Below are 21,834 nucleotides of genomic sequence, written 5' to 3'. Positions count from 1 at the left end.
TTTTATGTAAAATACTCACAAAAAAAGTTTCACTTACACACTATATGGGTCGCATTGACCCTAACAAAACTTTGCTGCCGTGCCGTTCGAATTCTAGTTGACCAAAAAAGTTGATCAACCATATCAATCGAAAGAGAAGATTTCAAACTTTTTTTACGTCTTGGTCCGAACCTCTTATCTCATTCCGTTTTCACATAGCAAGCGTTCAAAACTTTATATGGGGTTTCTCAGACCCACTTATGTGTTTAAGGGTTAATAATTATGATCGCAAGTGTATAGCCTTGACGCGTGCCTCAACGCGGTGCAGGAACATGAGGTAGCGGCGGTGCGAAGCTATCTTTCCCCTCTTCGCGCGTTACTGTCACGCCTACGTCACGGTAGGCGGTCCTACGGCTCAAGCAAGCGACCGCTTGTCTCTCCGCGCGCTCTTATTCGTTTGACTTTAATATATTATTATTTGAAAACTATTGCAAATTTTGAAAAATGATACAGAACTTTTCTTCTCAGTTTCACTTGCTCCATTAACATTGAGGATATAGGCAGATTTTCTGGGTAATCCTGTATATGTAAAAAATTTTATATACATACCTATATGTAAAAAATTCCCATCAAACTATATAAATGTACATGAGAATCATGGCGTAAACTTTTAGAATTAAACTTTTAAATAAAAGAACTGTGCTCAAATTTTACATATTTAAATATAATAGAATAACCAATAAAGTTTTTATATTTTTAGTAATATTTTGAGACATGACATATCTTTAAGAACATTAGAATTAGAACATTAGAACATTAAATTCTGGAATTAGCATATAAGGATATTTGATATCATAGGACTCAGTGTTTTTCTTGTCTGGAGTGGTTTGGAGAACGCTTCATGAGTAATTCTATTCATAATATATTCAACGAGTGCAACACATAAAAACCAACTCATACAGTATGTAAATATTGAATTAACATTTTAGAAATATTAAATTATAACATTGCAAATATTGAATCAATATTTTAAAACGTTCTGATAGAAAAGTTTTAATAAATTTTGACGTTTTATTTGAAATAACGATGAAATTTTAATGAATCTGCAATAAAATTTTAATTATATTTTGCTGAAAAGGTTTTCTGTGTCCAATAAAATGTAATACCACGAAAATTAAATTGCTAATCAATTTAATAATTTTGATGCTTACAAACATCTCTATGATTCTCCCCTTATTCCAAAAAACGATAAAAAATTTATTGAGAAAAAGAATATCTTGTTTGAATCCTAATTGAACCTAATCGATGAAATTTTACCAGAATTGTGTTAAATGATAATATATTCTATTAAATAAATAATACATTTTTGATCATACCAAATAAAAAAATACATTAATTTACATGGTAGCAATCTATTATCATTTTGACATTAATATTTAATTACATACGAATATATCCCTAGAATATTTTACATTTATAATCAATATTACAAAATTATAATTACCAATATTACAAAAAATTAATATGGATTTAATTAAAAAAAACATTTGCACGTTAACATTACGTCTCAACATATTTTAATGTTCTGTGCTGTACGGGGCAATAAGTCAATTATACTATTGAAATATAAAATTGTTTATATATCAAAAACAAATTTTCGACCTATGTTCAGTAATGTATTTTTATCTGTTAGTATGGTGAGCATTATCTTCTATAGAAATGCTAAATTTTTTTTCTAAAATCTTTTATTCTATGAAAAAGAAATTCTGTAATGATATAGATATTTTTGGATTAAATAGATATCTAACAGAAAATATTTTACAATTTTGTTATAAATATTCATATTTTAATTTTATTTTTTATAAAATACATATGTGTACATATCTTATCCATTGATTTTAAGATATATTAGTGTGATAGCAGTGCGTAACAAGGATTACTTGCTTCGTGCATAGAACATAAAGGTTTATTTAGTATTTGCAAATCTAAAACAAGTTGTGCAAAACTCGGTCTATTTCGTGGAACTGTGTTCCAACAGGAACACATAATTTTATATATGTCGTGAGAAATCGTATGAGGACGCGGCAAGTGACATTTGTCTTGAGTTAAATAATGCAGTAATTCGTTGTCCTGTATATTGGCATACGGAAAAGAACCTAAAGTTCCAATTTCCCAAAGCACAACACCAAATGACCAGACGTCGCTTTTAGAAGAGAAAACACGATCGCATATAGCTTCCGGTGACATCCAACGTATCGGGAGTTGACGAATTTTACCAGATATATTATTTATCACGTACTCCCCATTTCGTGACAGGCCAAAGTCAGAAATCTAAAATCCATAATAAACATAATTCCAGGGTTAAGTAAGTTAATATATTTTATTAAACTATAATAAAGTTAAAGTTAATGGCTTATAAAATTAATTCAATTACAAGTTGAATAAAAAATTAATTCAGTTAAAAGTTGCATTAAGATTAAATTAAAAGTCAATTTAGAAAAGCATTATCAGGTTGTTTATTACGGGAAAGAGGGAATTTATTTTTCATCTTTGAAAATTGCGAATATTCTTGAGATTTTATCGATACTGGAAAAATTTTTTGAAATTGTACTTTTAAATTTAAATTTTATTTTTTACTGACAAAATTATTTTTTCGTTTATTTTTTCTTGATAATACAAAATTAATTAGCAATAAATATCGCATACATCCACATACATTCTCATAATTCACGAGTTTTTATGCAAAAATTATTGTTTAAAATTGTGTGTTAATCATCTTTCGATTTCCATACTTCCGGTGAGATAAATTCATGCATTGCAAATAAGATTATATGCTATATTTTTTTGTAATAGTATTTTCTCAAGTTAAATATTCAAAACTTGAGGCTTTTCATTGTGAGTGTATAATTAAAGAATGTTAAAAAGTGTAATAAAATAAGTTTATTTCAAAGAGAACTACATTAAAAAATCCTCTAATCTTATTTGGAGTTATGAATAAAATTCCTGGGATATCCAAGATGTTCCAGAGAACATTTTACGAAATTTAGGTAAACATCCTGATTATTTAAATTAAATAAGTATCGTAGTCATTAAAATTAAATCAAACAAAATAATTACAATATGGAAGCGTTAAATAAATATAATTTTAGTGTAAATCATGTTTATACAAAATAAAAGAGAAATAAATTAAAATAACGGATATGGCAATATTGGTCAAAAGCATTCTTAGTGCTCAATAATTTTCTAGGTGAATTTATAAACAAAATTCCCCCTAAAGCTCCGTATCAGACTGCCGACTGCGAAGGCCGACCCGACTGATTACGACTGCCGATTTCAGTCGTTCGATCACACTTGCTGATGTCACTTGCCAGTGTTTCTTTTTTATTCTTGACATTTTTTTAAATCTAAATTTGGTGCTTGTTCCTTCGTGGAATAGTCCGGGAATAAAATGACCAAAAGAACACGAATAAAGTGTACCTTGCATTTCTATTGGCTATGATTCGAGTCACCGAATCGAAAAATAGACTGGAGTCTAAACGCGAGTTGGCCGATCCGGTCAGTCGGTGCTTTACTGTGATTGGTTCAAAATCGTAGTCGGCGATCGGGTCGGTCTTCGCAGTCGACAGTCTGATACAGGCTTAACTGCGCGCCGTATGTTTGCCGGACTTAAAACATAGCTTTTTAAGAAGAATGTAACACGAAATTAAATTGTTAATCAATTTAATTATTTTTTGATTCTTACACGCATTTCTATAAATTCCCCTAATCCCGAAAAAAATGTAATGATTTTATTGCGAAAATATCTCGATCAAGATTTGAACCTGGATCTCTTATCTATTCGGGAAGGGTATCTTAGCCAGTTCGACCATCGAGGCACTTGGTAATATTTATCGCAATAATCGATGATACAAGAGTATCATTTTCAGCAGACGTGTATATACAATATGACCGGAAAGTATAACAACAAAAAAGAAAAATCGTTCTTACACAATATACAAATTTATTTTTTCTTTTATATTAGAGGTAAATTTTTAACTAACAAAAGTTAATAAGTTAATGTATTTTAAAAATAATTTGTTAGTTATAAAAATTAAAAATCAATTTAATTTAAATTAATTTATTAACCTCAAATTTAAATTTAAATTGTTACAATATGAAATTTAAATTAATTTAAATTTAAAATTATTTAACACGATCTTATCCCAATTATATAAAATTATTTAATTTTTAGCTTTACTTGTTGTTACTGCCCAGTCTGATAATTGATAATTCTATAAGCCAGGTTTTTTAACAATCGTCATACAAATATCTACCTTTAGCGTTAGATTTGACGTGAGGAGAACATTTCTTGCTGCCAAATCTCTATGTATGATGTTTTTAGCTTCCAAATGTTCCATTCCTTTTACGATATCGAGTGCAAACTTCATAAATTGTTGTCTCTCGATTACGTCGTATACATTTTCATTGTCGCTTTTATTTTTCTCAAAAATATTTGCGTATCTGGATGCAGCTTTTTCAAAACTACACAAAGATGTATCATCCGCTTGAATTTTTCTCCTACTATGTAGATAGGCAAGCAAATCTCCCATCTCCATGTATTCCAAAAGTATACATATAGGATTGTTCGGTGAGGTACAGCAACCTATGAGGCTTACTAAATGCTTATGTGAACCAGCCGCTTTCATTATCATAATTTCTTCCAATAATTGTCGCCTAACTTCAGATTCGTTGCACGCATCGGAACATTGGGACATTTTAACAGCTACAAACGTGTTCTTATTATTGTTCAAAGTACCTAAATACACTTTACCGAACTGTCCTTTTCCTAATTCATATATACGATTTATATATTGATATGGCACTTCAAATTCGTCCTTTTGTATCTTGCAATGTATATCCTACAAAAAGTTTCATAAATTTTAAAATTTCCCATGTGGTACAGGATCTTGCAGCACATTACAATTTTGTATATTGTGATGTCTCGGGAATATTGTTAAAATATAGATGTGCAATATAATTTTAATATTATAACAATACTTTAAATACATTGTGAAAATAGGATTTTATGTATAAGTATTTGTGTATGTCTGCACATTTCTGATTTGTCTAGCTCTAGCTTATAATTTTATACAAGAATCTTCTATTGCATTTAACATAAGTCTACAATGATTAGTGAGGCGGAACTATTTTTGAAAGTGTTTGTAGTAACAATTTCCACAGTTAAAGGAATTTTTGGAATCAAAGTGCAATTTAATTTTATAATTTTACATTCTCAGCAAAGTTTTTTAATATAAATTTTGTAATTCTAAAGTACTCTAAGAATTAACATTTTAAAATTTAAATCACGAACAACTGGATATGTATTCAAATGTCAAACTATATACAAAAAGCAATTATATAATTATAAAATATAAATTTTCCATTACGCTGTTAATAATACACTCGGCAGCAAAATTAAAGGGTTACCTACACAGTGTGTCCCATAAGTTTTAAGACTGTAGCTATAAAATCGGTACTACTAGCGCTATATTCATGAAATTTTGGGACTAGTTACTACAATCTTCCTCTCCCTCCATACGAAGTTTCAAGTCCATCGGATCACATGCAGCTGTTCAGTAGCAGTTCGCGTGGTAGTATCAAAGTGGTCGCGGTTATAATTTCATAATGAATGAAAATAACGAACAACGTATTTTGATTACATTTTGCTTTAAAGCCTGTAAAAGTGCGATGGAAACGTTCGAAATGTTAAAATTGGCTTATGGTGGATCTATTGTGTCTTGTGCTACTATTTTTTGCGATCAAAAAAATTGCGATTTTAAAAATAAAAAATTAAGGCAATGTTGGTCTTTTTTTTTTTACTCCAAAGACATCGTCCACAAAGAATTTGTTCCTCAAGGAACTACTGTGAATGCTTCATTCTACCAACAAGTGCTGGATCGCCTTTGCAAAAGAATTGCGCGTGTTAAACCCGAGTTATGGCGAGATTGTTCTTTTTTCGCCCACTGAACTCTATACATACTGGAAAGAGTCGTGGCCGGAAAAAGGCGGTCAGAGAGAGAGAGAGAGAGAGAGAGTTACCTTATGTTGGTTGTCTCTTTCTGTCGTGGGCCTTTTTTTTTAGCAGTACAAGCATCGTCAAAAGTATGCTGACTGAAAATTGGCTACACACACAAGCTCGCACTTTTAGATATGATTGTACCATCAAAAATGGCGGGTTTCAAGAGCTTAAGAAGACAAGAAACAGCCAACATAATGGTAACCTCTCTCTCTCTCTCTCTCTCTCTCTCTCTCTCTCTCTCTCTCTCTCTCTTTCTCTCTTTGACCGGCCTTTTACACACGATTTCTATAGAACGGATCTTTCCAGTATGTAAAGAATTCAGTGTTTTTTCCTCTTGCACGATAACCCACCCGCGCATACCGCGACGATTAACACTCAATTTTTGGCCAAAAAAATGGTTTCTGTGCTCAGTCACCCACCGTACTCGCCTGATTTGAGTCTCCCTGACTACTTCCTGTTCCTCAAATTAAAGATGGACTTAAAAGGGGACCATTTTGCGTCGATAGACAAGATACAAGAAACCGTGACAACGAAGTTAAACAGTATTTCAAAAGAGGAGTTTTTGAAAGGCATGAAAAGATTGAAAGATCGTGCCAACATGTGTATTACTCCTAATAGAGACTATTTTGAATAAAAAATTTGTTAAAAAATTTTTTGTAATTTTTTTGTGTCTTTTATAGCTATAGTCTTAAAACTTATGGGACACACTGTGTATTCTGACTCCCGAAAATAAGCGAAATTTAAGAGAGTGTTACTTTGTCAAAAATAATAGTAAAAAATGTAAAAAATGTTCAAAAAAGCATTTTAAAGCTTGAAATGTTGCTATAACGTTGCAACAACGATAAAATATCCGCTTTTAGAAATAATGTATAATATTGCAGTAATATTTTATTACAGTATAATATCTATATATTTAATATTTTGAAATAAATACAATTAAGGTATTTTTAATTTGGACAAATAATCTGTGGGATGTGCATAGCATACAAATAGCAAAAATTTTTAAAATTATTATATAAATAAATTTGCAACGCACAATAATAAATTAATAGAAGAAAGTCGCAATACTGACATAATTGATTTTTATTCACCGAATTATTCAACATTGAAAAAAGAAACCATTGTTGCTTTAGTGTTGAATAACTCAGTGAAAAAAAATCGTACAACGCTTAACAATTAGGCAAATTAAAGGTAAAGATTCACGCTTTCGAATGCTGTAAACCGCATTTATGTGCAATTTTTATTTCACGCCGTGGAGCTTTGCAAAGTTTGTAAACAATTTTAATTTGACGCATCCCCATTCCGCGTAACTTCATACAACAATCTGTAAATCGTTTAATGAATTATCAATCTCAAAACTAGAGATTTCAAGCTTTAAAATGCTTTTTTGAACATTTTTTTACGATTATTTTTGACAAAGTTACTCTCTTATATTTCGCATATTTTTGGGAGTCAGAATAAGTGATCCTTTAATTTTGCTGGCGAGTGTATTAACACGTATTATAAATAATGCTTGTTTTATTCAAGGTCACTTCTGAGTAGTCACCGCGGCCATATTAAACTCGTGACATAAGCGAGAAATCTCACGTAAAAGTTTCTTGCGTGCTATTTGTAAATAAAGAAGAGAACTTGGATGAAATAAAATAACGAGATCGCTTTAAAACACTTGCAAAATAAGCTTTAATCCTCCTTTTTCCATTTAACAGTTAGTAAAGAGTCGTAAAAAGTATGTGAAATGAAGCCTATTCAAACAAAAAAATACACGGATAACTGTTGAAAAAAGTGAAAAATATGCTACGTATAAAATTCAAAGATAATTTTACTTGCAGCTCATTTTTATGAATTGAGTAAATACGTGACAAATCATATTTTTACAATAAAACACGTAATAACGAAATAACATGCAAGACAAAATTTCATCAATGTGTCACGTTTCACCTATTGATTCTGATTTTTTTCTACGATACTACATCATTGTCAACGCGGAATTCTCGCTGAGAAGTCAGGAGCCTTAAAGACGTATTTTAATTTTGCTGGTTATTGACCTTCGATTGATGACATCTATAATTCATGTTTTGTATACTACAGATTTTTAGTACTGGCAGTGAATTTCGGAAAGCAACCATGTTGTTACTTTTAAAAATTCTCTTATTATAAATAGTAGTTTTGGATAAATGGTATCTTGAAAGTTGTTCATGGCCTTATTGATTCCTGTGGTACAGTCTGTTAAGTAAGAGCGTAGTTATTCAGAACTGGTAAAAGTATCACTCTTTATTTTTTTGTGAGCTTATAGAGGAAACCTATGTTTTCGATGCACTTTGAAGAAAGATTCAGTTGCTGTTGATCTTTTGTAAGAAAAACACGTTAAGCGCCATGAGTGTCAAATACGCGAGGCGCTACGAGGTTGTGTTTCTGTGCAGCTATTCGAAAGATCCGAAAATGTTGCAATCAGCGATTGCTAAATATATCGGGGAGGTTGAAACAATTCGTGCAGAAGTGGATATATATTCAGCGATATAAGGTCACAAAAATTGTCGATAATTTATCGGAACGTGGATTGATAGGAAAATTGAAGAAAAAAGGATGATAAAATGATCGCAAAAAATTGTTTTGTGCGGAATCCTGGCCTAATACTGCATCAAGGACAAGCGAAATTGAAAGCAAAAAGGTTTAGATATTGTATGGAACTATTGGAACTCATATCCGTGCTCATAAAATGCCGTAGTACAATAAAGAAACTTTTGTTGAATGAAAAACATGTGAATAAAGTGATTCGCTTGAGCGTACGAGCTAGAACATAAATCAAGATTTTAGTGATGTAATTTTTACTGACAAATGTTCTATATGAGCATATAGTAACTTCAAACAAATTTAGTCAATCTCAACAAGCATATAATATCTCGAGACATTTTCGGACCTTTCGGATCGCTGTATAGAAACACAGCCTCGTAGCGCGTCGTGTATTTGGCACTCATGGCGCTTGTGTTTTTCTTACAAAAAATCAACAACTGAATCTTTCTTCAAAGTACATCGAAAACAAAGGTTTCCTCTATTGACTCACAACAAATTGAGAGCGATACTTTGACCAGTTGTAAATAAGGTCAACCACGCTCTTACTTAACAGACTGTAGGTCAACAGCTAAACAACTTCTGCCAAAATTTATTTGGCTATCTTTAAAATAGAACATTAGTGGACTCGTACGTGTCTATCTTGCCAACGCTCTAAGATACGAAGACACACGAAGAATGCTGTATCTTCGCATCCCTTGAGGTACAAATAAAAACAAAATTGGTGCAAACGAGTATAAATGATTCTCTTTCGAATGCTATTGACCGTTTTTCAGTATCCTATAAAATGGCTAACAAGGAAAAGGACAGAAGTGTTCCTCTCTGATTTTGACTTTAACATGTTGTAGTACAGATCAAAATAATAATGTATTTTTTTATGCCCATACCCACTTTTAGGGGGTGAAACACCCTAGAAAATCGGTTTCTTTTTCTTTCGAAGCGTAGAAACTATAGGAGATAGAAAAAAAGTTCTAATTGAAAGTTGAATGGCGTTACTTTATAATAGTATAGATAAAATTAAAAAAAATTTTTTTTATTTTTTCCCCACCACTTACCTTTTTTTTAAGAAATTTTTATTTTTTTTTATAAGAAAAATAAAGCTTGTTTTATTACGAATTCAACGATGTATGATAAAGTTATGTTCTGACATTCCCATTTTCTAAAAATAATTAAAAATGTATACGCATGGTACGTTCGTCCGTGCGCTACAGAAGCATCTTCCTCTGATTTTAACGAGTCTTTAATATGTGTACAGATGAAAATAAGGGACACGTATTTTTTATACATCTTCAATCTTACTTTTAGAGGGTGAAACACCCCTTTGAAGAAAATCTGTTTCTTTTTTCGAGGCGTATATCATCAAAACTAAGAGATAGAAAAAAATAATTTAATTAAAAGATTTTGCTTATAAAAAGAAATAAAAATTTTCAAAAAAGTTTAATGGTGATGGAAAGTATAAAAAAATTAAAAAATTTTTCTATCATTGTACTCATAAAGTACTCTTTAAGCCATTTAACTTTCATTCTTTGAAAGAAATATACCGATTTTCTTCAAAGAGATGTTTTACCCTCTAAAAGTAAGATTGGGTACGTATAAAAAAATGTCCCTTATTTTTATCCGTACTACAACATATTAAAGCTCATCAAAATCAGAGGGAGACACTTCCGTAGCGCACGGATACCCGTGCATGTACCATGCTTGTAGAGATGGTTTTAATTATTTTTGGAAAATAGGAATGTCAGAGCATAACTTTATCGTACATCGTTAAATTTGTAATAAAATGAACTTTATTTTGCTTATCAAAAGAAATAAACTTTTTTAAAAAAAAGCTAAGTGGTGGGGTAAAGTATAAAAAAATTTAAAAAGAATTTTTCTTTATTACTGTTATAAGGTACTCTTCAAGCCATTCAACTTTCAATTAGAACATTTTTGTCTATCTCTTATAGTTTCGACTATATACGCTTTGAAAAAAAAAAAAAAAACTGATTTTCTTCAAAGGGGTGTTTCACCCTCTAAAAATGAGTATGAACACGTATCAAAAAATACGTCTTTCTTGTTTTGATCTGTGCTACAACATATTAAAGACTCGTCAAAATTGGAGGGGGAACTTCAGTCCCTTTCCTTGTAAGTTCTCGGTAGAAGGGGAAGGGAGGGGTAAAACTGAAAAGCGCTGTATCTCCGAACCCTTCGAGGAACAAACGGAAATAAAAGTAGTATAAACGGATACAAACAATTTTCTTTCGAATGTCGTAAACAAAATTTAAAAATCCTATAGTTGGATTCCATTTTTTCATCTCCTAATAATCTCTTTACCTCTTGAGATGCAAACGAAGTTCGAAAGATCTGTATCGATCATTCTTGTTTTTTATAAAGTTGGGCGCTAACTTTACATCGGTATGATGCGTTAATATTACGTATTCCGATTTCATGACTGTGTTTCAAGTCCGATGCGGTGTGCAATTTAAGTGAGTGGAAGATTGTAAAAATTAAAAATTATTAGTACTAAAAATTGCTGTAATTGATATAGGCCTGCTAATCTTATGTTTATTTTTAATTATTTAATCCATATTTACCTCAGGCTTTTGTTCAATGTACATATCGACATTGCGTCTCTGGAAATCTAGATATGGCCATTGAGTTAATTTGCAGGCAGAAAGGTCAGATGCTGTTCGTCTCCTATCAAAAAAACAAAATGCTTTATCGATCATAATTAGATTTTAATGCTGATAAATTGTGTGATTTTATATATCTTTTCAAATTTATGAAACATGCCGAATAATTTGAATTTGAACCCGAATATCCGAACAGTTGCGTTCGCTGTTTGTTCGCTAAGTGTATATCCAGCTTATGGGTATACTAAACCTAAAGCCAAACTTTCTCGACGTCGGTATTATAGATTCTTATTTCGAGCGAAAGTTGAAAAACGCGGAGCGAAGGGTAAGCGTTAATGCCAGGCGTGCAGATTAGCGCCCTTGTCCAACGCACTCATGGATATATCATCGGTTCTTCGATTTTTCATCATCTAACGCAAAATTTGTCACATAATGTTTGACATAATTATTGTTCTGCTTATCATTATTTATTTTCTCTAGCCTAAATTTATATGCGACACGATTTCTTTTTTAGTAGGCCGTTGATCGTAATTCCACAAGCTCAGACTTGTTCCTGAATGTTTTACGATTGGGGAGAATCTTGTTTTGTACATACAAATTACAGATTTTCAGTAGCATAGGTATTATAATGTCAGGTGACAGTTGCACGAGCCAAAAATAAGTGAACTTTTTCTTCCAATTTTCTCATAGAATCTAGTCTTACTCAATGTGTTTTTGTAACTATTTTTATTGTATAAAAGTCATTTTTCACACAGCATTGTATAAAACGCGTTTTTCTACACATTTTCTTGCATTTACAGATTTAAAAATCCTCAATTAAAGTATAGGCTTTAATATATCTCATAGTGATCGACTTTATGCCTAGAGGCATATTTTTTTTTATTTGATTTTATTGCTAATCCAACATGGCTATCTAGAGCTGTTAACGGGTGCCATTATTTGCTTTGTACAAATATTTAACAGTCTTTCTACAAAATGAGATGGCTGTAAGGTGCAAATTACACGCAAAAACAACGTAGAGTTTCCGAAATTTGACTCCGAAGTCTAATATAAAAGATTTAAATGCTTGAAAATTTATGCATGTAACGAAGATGAACCATAGTAAATAACGCAGTTATTGTGGAACACAGTAGATGACAGATCTTGCATTAGATGGTGTTAAAGTCGAAGAACAACGACATATGATATATTCATGAGTGCGTTGGACAAAGAGCATTAGCCTATTTGCCTGGCTTCAGCATTATTCCCCTTACCCTAGCCTCGCGTGCAGCTTGAGTCTCGTTCGAAAAAAAGAATCTGTAATACCGACATCGAATGAGTTTAAATATCACTTCAGCATCACCTTAAAACACCCGCACCGAAAAGTCGGAAAGTCTCAGATTTGATCCCTAGCTGAGATTATTTTCCACAACAAATTTTTTATGGTTTTTTTAGAGGGGAAAAAGTTCTCACATTTAGATGCTTGTTAGCATCATTTATTATTAAATTCACTTTCAATTCAATAACGTGATATTATTTCTTGTTCAACTTAAAACTATGTTTTACGACCGAAAAATTGTTTTGGCACGCAGCTTCGTGAACTTGAAAAGATATATAAAATCACGATAAATACGAAAGGTATAAAAACACAATAAATATCAGTATGAGTGAAGAACTAACTATAATCGAGGCATTTCATTTATATTGTATTTGCACATTTCAGTCAAAGTTCTCTAATTAATAACTCAATATTTCTATAGTATACAATTTCTATAGTATACAATAGAAGCACAGAGTGGACGACAAAACTTGATTATTTTGAGTATGTCATTTGTTTTTGATGTACAAAAAATGTTAGAAGAAAATATTATTTGTTTCAAATGAGTAAAATTTTGATAAGTAAATAAATCTTTTCAAGGTCATATTTTGGAGATTTCGGAGTCGTTCTTTTTTTTAAATTGAAATTTATATAAATCTTTTTACATAGTATGATTCTTTTATTTTCTGTTATTTTGAATATAAAAATATTAAAAAGAAACTAGTTAATGATTCTCAAAATTTAAAACTTACATAATTCCATTTTAAAAAATCGTAGTAACTTTGAAATAAATACCTTCTCATAATTTACTACTTTCAAATACATAACATTTGCCCTTGATATTTTTTTGTATCAGTAAAAATAAATGAGATATTTAAAACGATTAAGTTATGTCCATTTTGTATATATGTAATAATTACTAATTGTAAATATACACGTAAATTATAAAAAATGGTGACAAATTTTTTACTTTACCGTTTAACTGGCAATACAAGCTGATATCCATTTTTGTTATATATTGACATTATGCAGATAAAAGCTAATATGACACAAATAGCAACGCCGGTAAATAATATCCACTGTAACATAATTATAAAAAATATATGACCTTTATATTTTTATAATATAATTTTTGTATTTAACTTATCGATTGTTAAGGATGTATTACATATATTTAAAAAATAATGAAAAAATTAGATTGTTCTATATTGCGTTTAAAAGTAATACAAAAAACTTGGCGGACATTTTATACCTGAATCAAAAATTATTTCAACAAGAAGTAGAAACTGCCATAATGAAAATAATGATAATTAAGAAATAATGACTAAATCTGAAATTTTTTTTATATAATTATTTTAAGTATTTGATATCACTTATATAAAATTTCATCTCAATGTAAAGATTATTTTTTATAAATAAACAAAAATTTAATTACAGAAATAAATTTTCAACTAAAAGTCCAGACTTGCAATGAAACTTTACATAAATTATTTTGAATGCTTAATGCGTTTATACAAAAAAGAAAAAAAAGAATTAAAACTTGTCATTGCTTTAACAAAATTTGATTTTTAATATCAAATAAAGTAAATAAATTATAAAAATATTTTATTAAATAAAATTATGTTGTTCATGCAACTATTTATATACATGTATAATTAATATGTATATCATTTATTTAAAATATAAATATTAATACATTTCTTATTTCAATTTACTTTGTGCGAGTATAAATGGTACATTTTCAATACATAATTTTTAAATATATACCATGGTGCTCCCATCCAATATTTTAGTTTTGTTTGTATCAGTAATAGTGAAGCCACCTTGATTTCCTAAGCAATCTCGATGATCCATTGCTGCTACCAATATTTTATATCCACTTTTGACTTTTATGTACTGATCGCCAATTCTCATATCCCAATTAAAGGTATTTGTTGTAGAGATTACGTTGCTTATCTTTGTGATATTATACACAGAATGCCCCGCTTGCGATATCAACAATGGTATGCCAATACTGAAATATTATATATTGCATCATAATCAAGTGTCCATACAGGACGTTCAATCAACATTTCAGAAAAATTGAATTACAATATTACGAATGTTGAGTCAACGTTTCAAAATGATTTATTGTCAGAAGAGACATTGTAAAAAAATGTCCAATGAATGTCTTGCAGACACTACAATTTAAAACTTTAATTGTATGTACAATATTGATCCAGCATTTATTCAATGTGTACGTACAATGTAGATTTTATGTATGTATATTGTGTACATTATATTGTTCAAATAATTGAATAAAGTAAATTTGTAGAATTAGTTGTTAAATTGTTAGAAAAAAATCTAAATTTAAAAGATTGTGATTTTCATTATTTAGAATTGTTTCTTCTGTTATTCTGTCGGAGAATATAATTCGACATAATTTCCTTTTAACGTTGCGAATGTCTTTGTGTTTCTGTCTAAGCGGCTTACTTCATCGGTGTCTCGCACTCAAACTTCATCCTTCCGTTTATTCCCATGCGTGTCAGCTTCGCGAATCTCAATTGTTCGTTGCGCCCGTTTTTAAAAAATTGGTTTCACATTTCTTTCTTTTAACATTGTAAATGTACCAATAAATACAATCGTGTTATTAAGTTTAATTTACCGAACGATTCTCTTCCTCAACCCACGCCTCTACAACACTTTCTAAAAGTATTGTACATATCAAGATATATAAATTACATTTTACGAAGTAAAAAGAATCAATTTTAAATAATAAGAATTACAATATTATTTTTTAAATTTAGATTCTTTTTTCGACAATTTAGAAACATATATTTTACTTATTTATTTTAGACAATTTTTTTTACAATATAAAACATTTTAAATAAATAACATTAGTCAATAATCTAAAATAATTGACTATTGTTAAAATGAGGACAATTTGTTAAACTAGGAAACTATACAAATTAATATGTTTTTTAAATTTTATATGCTTAATTCATTTTTTTATAAATAAAATATGTATATAGAGTAATATTTGACAACAGATAAGAGAAAATTTAAAAAGTGTTTCTAGATAATAAAATAAAACAAAAATCAAGAATAAGGAAAATGCGATTAAGACTTTGTTTTTTAATTATAAATTTTTCAATATTTATGTACTTTAAATATTTAAAATATTTTTAATTAAAAACGAAGCTTTAATTGCAGTTATTCTTGATTTTTATCTAATTTTAATCATCTAGAATCATTCTTTAAATTTTCTCTTACTTTTTTTAATTTTTAAAGGATAGGTAATAAGTTATTTGATGTTGTTTTAATGATGCAGCAATATCAATAATTAATGACAAAGAATCATTACAGATGTTGCTGCATATTAAAAACACTTTAATATTCAACATTATACGGTTCTTTCAACATTCTGTACTATATAGATATACTACTGTGTCCAAAAAGTAAGGTGACATTGCATTTATTTCGAAAATTCTTTATTTATTCTTGCAAATCAATTTCGTCCCCTTCAAAGTAATCCCCCCCTGATATAATACACTTATTCCAACGGATTTTCCAATCTTCGAAACAGTTGTAATAATCGATTTCAGGAATGGCCTTTAGCTCCTTCTTCGCAGCGGCTTGAATCTCTTCTATCGACTCGAAACGGTGATTCGTGATTTTTTAACCAAAAACTCGACTAATATCATTCCACAACCACCGTATTCACCTGATTTGGCTCCATGCGACTTCTGGCTATTCAGCAAACTCAAGCGGCCGCTCCGGGGACACCGTTTCGCTGCGAAGAAGGAGCTAAAGGCCATTCCTGAAATCGATTATTACAACTGTTTCGAAGATTGGAAAATCCGTTGGAATAAGTGTATTATATCAGGGGGGGATTACTTTGAAGGGGACGAAATTGATTTGCAAGAATAAATAAAGAATTTTCGAAATAAATGCAATGTCACCTTACTTTTTGGACACAGTAGTATAATAAATATAGAATCTTACCAAAATTATATTGATAGATTGAAATAAGAAACTCTTACCTAATTACATAAGAATGAATTTGAGAATTGTTTGATGTAACATTCCAGTTGATAATAACACGTTCTTTTGCTCGAATTGCTTTTACTTTTGGAATAGGTAAGATAGATGTTGCATCCGCGCAGTTGCATTTACGTCCTATGCATTTTGGAACTTTATAGACGACCTACATAATAATAACACATTTTGGAAACGTGATATCCTAAGGAATTACATACCTTCTCAACTTTCAAAAAAGTAAATATTTTTTTAACTTTAGTCGTTCTTTACAGTGTCTAGTATGTGAAAAAAAGTTGCCCAAAATAATTATTCACATGAATTTTCCTTGACAAACTTTAAATAAGTTTTTCTCTCAACCATATTTTTCAAAAGTCTTAGCACGATAACGTTAATTTTCAATCGTTTTTTGATTGTGACTCACTTATGTAAATATTGCTACTTATGTAAAATGTAATTTTCTGTGACAGTCATTTTTTTTAATTTTTTAAAACTATTTTTATAAATATTTAAAAGTCGAAAATTTCTCCACAAAATCAACTTTCTTTTAAAATGCTATAACTTTTCGATTTTTACAAAGTTTTGAAATCTGATGTCAGGTCTTAATGAAACTATTATTCTAGAGGCTTATAATCATTTTTCTTATTTTTACTTGTTTTACAAGCGATAGACTCGAGAGTAATAAAAGTCAATTTAAATAAGTCAAAACAATTTTAAAAAATTATTCTTTTACACCTTAATAATAAAATATGTCCTGTAGGTATTAAATTTATTTATAGTTCTTTCTAAAAAAAATTTCCAAAATTTAGTATTTTTCATCATCGAGGAGGTATGTAACTCAAAATTTGGTATTTTTTAGCATCGAGAGGGAGGTATGTAACCCCTAAGGTCCGGTTTTTCATTATGTAGTTAACTTATGGTTAAACTTAACTTAAAGTTTTAACTAATAAGCTTTATCTATGGTATCATCATATGTGAAGCCCACTGGGTAAAGCATCAGGTTAAGTCTAACCATAAGCTAATCAGATAATAAAAAACCGGGCTTAAATGTAATGTCTAATTTATATAATTTTACCTCTGGTAATTTTCCTGTGGGTTTAGCCCTCGGATTGGCGTAAACTTGTATCTTGTACGTACAATTTGGACGTATTTGTATCTTTGGTATACCGTTTAGTAGATCATTTTGCGGTATTAGTATGCTAAATGGACTCTTATTTTGCGTAGTATATAGTGCAGAGTCTTCCGTACATTCCGCCTTATTTATATTGGTTTCTTTTATGACACTTGTAATCATAATGCTACAATATACAGGAGTGTCTCAATAACTACTACCTTGAGTATCTTCGAATCTAAAAGGTTCAAAGGGGAATTTGTACAATCAAAATTGCACGGTACAAAGAGAGCTACCATATGGCGATATTGATTTTTGTCCAGATAGAGGTGCTTCAGGGATTTTTAGGTCAATTTTTTTTTAATAGAATTATATGTTTTTACATTATACGATTCCTCTTTATTTTGCATATAAGTGTATCGAGTAAAGATATCGAAAAATGATTTACGACTTCACTCCGACAAAATATTAAATGTAAAAATTAATAAATTGGTATTTTTTTAATATAAATATATCGTTTATCTATAGGAAAATCATATACCTTTCAATCCTCAAAATATTCTCCATTACTTTTGATGATATTGTTCCATCTTTCAGGCAACGTATAATAATTTACATCTATTTGAGGATTAGTTACTGTGATTTTATAACGTTGAATTTAGCCTGTCTATTTATTATTAAGTAACACAGTTTTATTGACCCTTACGTTATCGATAGACAATAAACATCATAATAAAATATTAGCTATGCCAATTTTCTTGACGTACATTGAATCCTTATTTTAAAGCTTGTCTTTAATTACAAGTATGGTAACACATGTGAGTAATGTAGTACTCAATGAGCAAACTCAATGAAAAATTTGCAAATCGCTGGATTAAACATAAAGGTCTTAGTGTGATCAATTCGTTCACCAGATGTGACATCACTGGATTTTTTAATGGGAAACACTGAAAGAGCTGGTCTACAAAGAGGAATCAACTATATCTCAAGACATGATACAACGGATTATTGCAGCCTGTGCGTTAATAACTCATGATGTTATTAGAACAACAAACCAATTAATAATCAGAAGAATTCAGTGTTGCATTAACAGTGATGGCTATCATTTTGAACATATTTTATAAACATTATAAATGTGATTTAATACGCAGTTAATAAAATAAAAAAACAGAAGTATGAAATAATAAAATGTAATATTAATTTAATAAAAAAATAGATTAATTTACGAGATATTTTATGTCAAAATAACGTGTAAAATATCTCATAAACTATTTTTTGATACCTTTATCCTAATACTTTTTATATGCAGAATATTTAGAGAAATTATTTAAAAAAAGAATCATATAATTCTATTTTAAATACAAAATTGAAATTTTCAAAATGCATCCACGTAGATAAAAATTATTATCGCTGTATAATAGTCGTACCGTGTAATTTTAATTACATAAATTTTCTTTGAATCTTATAGCTTCGAAGATATTTAAAGTAATAATTATTTAAAATGGTAATTATTGAAACACCATGAATATTAAAATTATATAAATTATTTATATTACATAAAAAATTATTTATACTGTCTTTATAGATATATCGATAAGGATTACATATATAATAATTATTGTATTATACCCTATTGTTAAAAGTACTAATTTGTGCACCTGTACGAAGAAGGTTGTTTTCCTTCCCTCGGTGGTATCCAAGACACATTCAGTTTTAATGATTTCAATACATTGTCATTTTGGAAATAACTTGTATCTTCCAAAACATACACTGTAATATTTTCCACCACGCCAGCAAATTTCGTTAGATCTCTTACGCCAGTTGCACATATTGTATTAAAATATAAAAGCGACACAATAACTATATTGTATATCAAAATCCATTTACACCGTATAAACATTTCATTTTATAGTACGACCGTTATCTAAACGATTTAGATATATTGCATTTTTTAAATACTACTTTATATTTTTGTTGAAATTCATTGAAAAAGATGTTCGTCTTCATTCATAACACTGCGCTTTATTTCAATTTCCAAGTTCAAATAGGATTTAATAGGATAGAATTTATCTTCAGCAAGTATATCTGGATAACTCTTATCTGATAATCGTAAGTGCGTGAGAATCTTATCGACTTCTCTTAATAAATATTTTTCATTGTAAAAATACTAAAACGTATTATTTAACGAGATGACAATTACAAAATCATAAAGATTATTAGAAATGTGTGGATTACGAATTAATGCATATCAAATATTCTAAGAACGTATTTTTAACAATCAAAAAATGTTCTTACGAACATAGAAACGCTTTGAAGTATGAGGAATTTTATTAGGAAATAGTGGAATAACTTGAAAGCGAAGTAATTAGCAAAAAAATGTTTTAGAGAAAAATTATATGATCTGAAGGGTGATAAATAAAATCAATTTTCGAAAGAATCAATTTTTCAAGATTATATAAAGGTTATATTTTTTAAATAAAACTATATGTATTTTTTAAATATATATATTTAAATCATAATATGATTTGTCTAATTATTTTGTATATAAAAGTATTAAAGAGAACTATTAAAAAATCAATAGTTTGAGATATTTTATATTTTATTCTGACATATTTCAATATAAAATCATTTCGTATTTAGGTTATTTCATTGTTTCACAATGAAATTTTTTCTATCTTAAAACTAAGCGTTTCTAGAAAGTTCATATGAATCTTTTTTTTTAATATAAATGGGATTATGTAAATATTTGACAATTATCTATTGACCATTATTCTATATAAACTCTCAAATTCGGTAAATAATAATCATAATCAGACTAGTAACTAAATAATAGTAGAAAAATATAAACTAATATATGAAAACACAACTACTTAAAGAAGCTTTATTCGGTTATGCTGATATTTTTTGTCTTAAAACACAGTTATAAGTTGAACAAGAATATAGAACAAATTATATTATGGCTACCCATTTATTGTACATTTTATACAATAACTTTGTTAATAACAGTAGCACAAGAAAAAAAATATAGAGAAGACTAATCATTTTCTATAGTTTTTCGGATGTTGAATATGAAATCCACTCTCCCAATTGGTCCATCACGTAACAATTTTCAGAAATTTACAATTAAAGCTACAAAAAAAACTATTTCTACGTACTTTGTCGTATTATAATTATGGTACATACATGATGTGCTACGGAAATTTGATTGCAATCAAAATTAAATGTCGTTAGGACTTTCAGTTGAATACAAATCCGATATAAAAAATATTTCCTAGTTTTTTCCACATTTGTTGAGTTTTGACATCCGCCATTTTGAATTTGTCAATTTTAACATTGAATTTGTATTTCTTTCTTCAGTCCTTAGCTCTTGTTAGAGCGTAATGATGTCTCAATGTAGTTCTTTACGTTCTATGCGTTTTTTACACAGAATATATGAGATCTACAGTTTAAACACCAGTTCCGACAGGCCTAATTTAGAGGAATTCTCTTGGTAAGACTTTCGGTGATTTGTCACTGCCTTGCAAGAGGTAGCGATCAAATAAAATCAGATGATTCCAATCACTGAGATTTCAACTAGGATCTTCGGCACAGAGAGCAGATGCATGACCCTCTGCGCCACGATCACTCACTAATCAGATTTGTTCTTAGGGACTTAAATTCTTTGGTTTAAATGAACATAATTGAAAGCTAGTTGGTAAATTGCCAATGAATTCGCAGCTTTTCCGCAATTTATCCCTTAATAAATATCATATCTTATTGATCATAACCGACACCAAAAATTTCTTCATTTGCGAACTCCAAATTTTAATATACTTAATTTTGATTACAGAAAAACTTTTCCAGCATGTCACACATCGTAGTTATCATATGATAAAACGTAATAATAGCTTTTTTGCAACTTTAATTGCGAATTTTAGTTGATAGGTCTTTTCGCAGATGGGGCTACAATTGAAGAACAAAGACAGATCTATGCGTTGGACAAAAAGCGTTAGCCTGGTGTTAGCGCTTTCCCTTACCCTTCGCCCCGCGCGTGTGCACGTGTCACTCGACTCTCGCTTGAAAAATGATCTGCAGTACTAACGTCGAGAAAGTTCAGCTTTAGGTTTAGCATCCACTTAAGGAGATCTTAAAGTCGTCCTTTTTTACTAAATGATGAAATTTCTCGCACACCGTTTTTTCTAATGGCATTTAC

General features: G+C 29.6%; 2 protein-coding genes across 3 annotated transcripts in view; one reads left to right on the top strand and one right to left on the bottom strand.

The window, feature by feature from the left end:
* The window catches only part of LOC105206032 (protein Dr1), a 37,847-nt gene that overhangs the window by 13,981 nt on the left and 2,032 nt on the right, over positions 1–21,834 (top strand). The gene's annotated exons all lie outside the window — the stretch shown is intronic.
* Positions 1,804–20,031, bottom strand: LOC105206010 (fibroblast growth factor receptor 3). 2 transcript variants are annotated; one of them, XM_011175544.3, is made up of 8 exons: positions 19,301–20,031; positions 17,607–17,829; positions 16,537–16,700; positions 14,282–14,528; positions 13,490–13,593; positions 11,179–11,281; positions 4,293–4,877; positions 1,804–2,310 (listed from the first exon to the last, which is right to left on the bottom strand). In XM_011175544.3, exons 1-8 carry the CDS (start codon positions 19,540–19,542, stop codon positions 1,888–1,890), a joined length of 2,091 nt encoding a protein of 696 aa, XP_011173846.2. In that variant the 5' UTR covers positions 19,543–20,031; the 3' UTR covers positions 1,804–1,887. The 2 variants fall into 2 exon arrangements, with proteins under 2 accessions (XP_011173846.2, XP_025993856.2); XM_026138071.2 differs by having other exon boundaries at positions 1,870–2,310; positions 17,607–17,880; positions 19,301–19,424.

Source organism: Solenopsis invicta, chromosome 14, assembly GCF_016802725.1.
Source record: "Solenopsis invicta isolate M01_SB chromosome 14, UNIL_Sinv_3.0, whole genome shotgun sequence".
Classification (NCBI taxonomy): domain Eukaryota; kingdom Metazoa; phylum Arthropoda; class Insecta; order Hymenoptera; family Formicidae; genus Solenopsis; species Solenopsis invicta.
Note: the sequence above shows the minus strand (reverse complement) of the source record. Positions and strands in the feature narration are given on the sequence as shown.

What these genes read in the sequence shown, in the direction of transcription:
- LOC105206010 (XM_011175544.3), bottom strand. Translation starts at nt 19,542, where the DNA reads ATGTTTATACGGTGTAAATGGATTTTGATATACAATATAGTTATTGTG. An exon ending in AAACAACCTTCTTCGTACAG is followed by an intron (nt 17,830 to 19,300) that starts GTGCACAAATTA and finishes TGTATATTGTAG; the next exon opens with CATTATGATTACAAGTGTCA. An exon ending in ATTCATTCTTATGTAATTAG is followed by an intron (nt 14,529 to 16,536) that starts GTAAGAGTTTCT and finishes ATAATATTTCAG; the next exon opens with TATTGGCATACCATTGTTGA.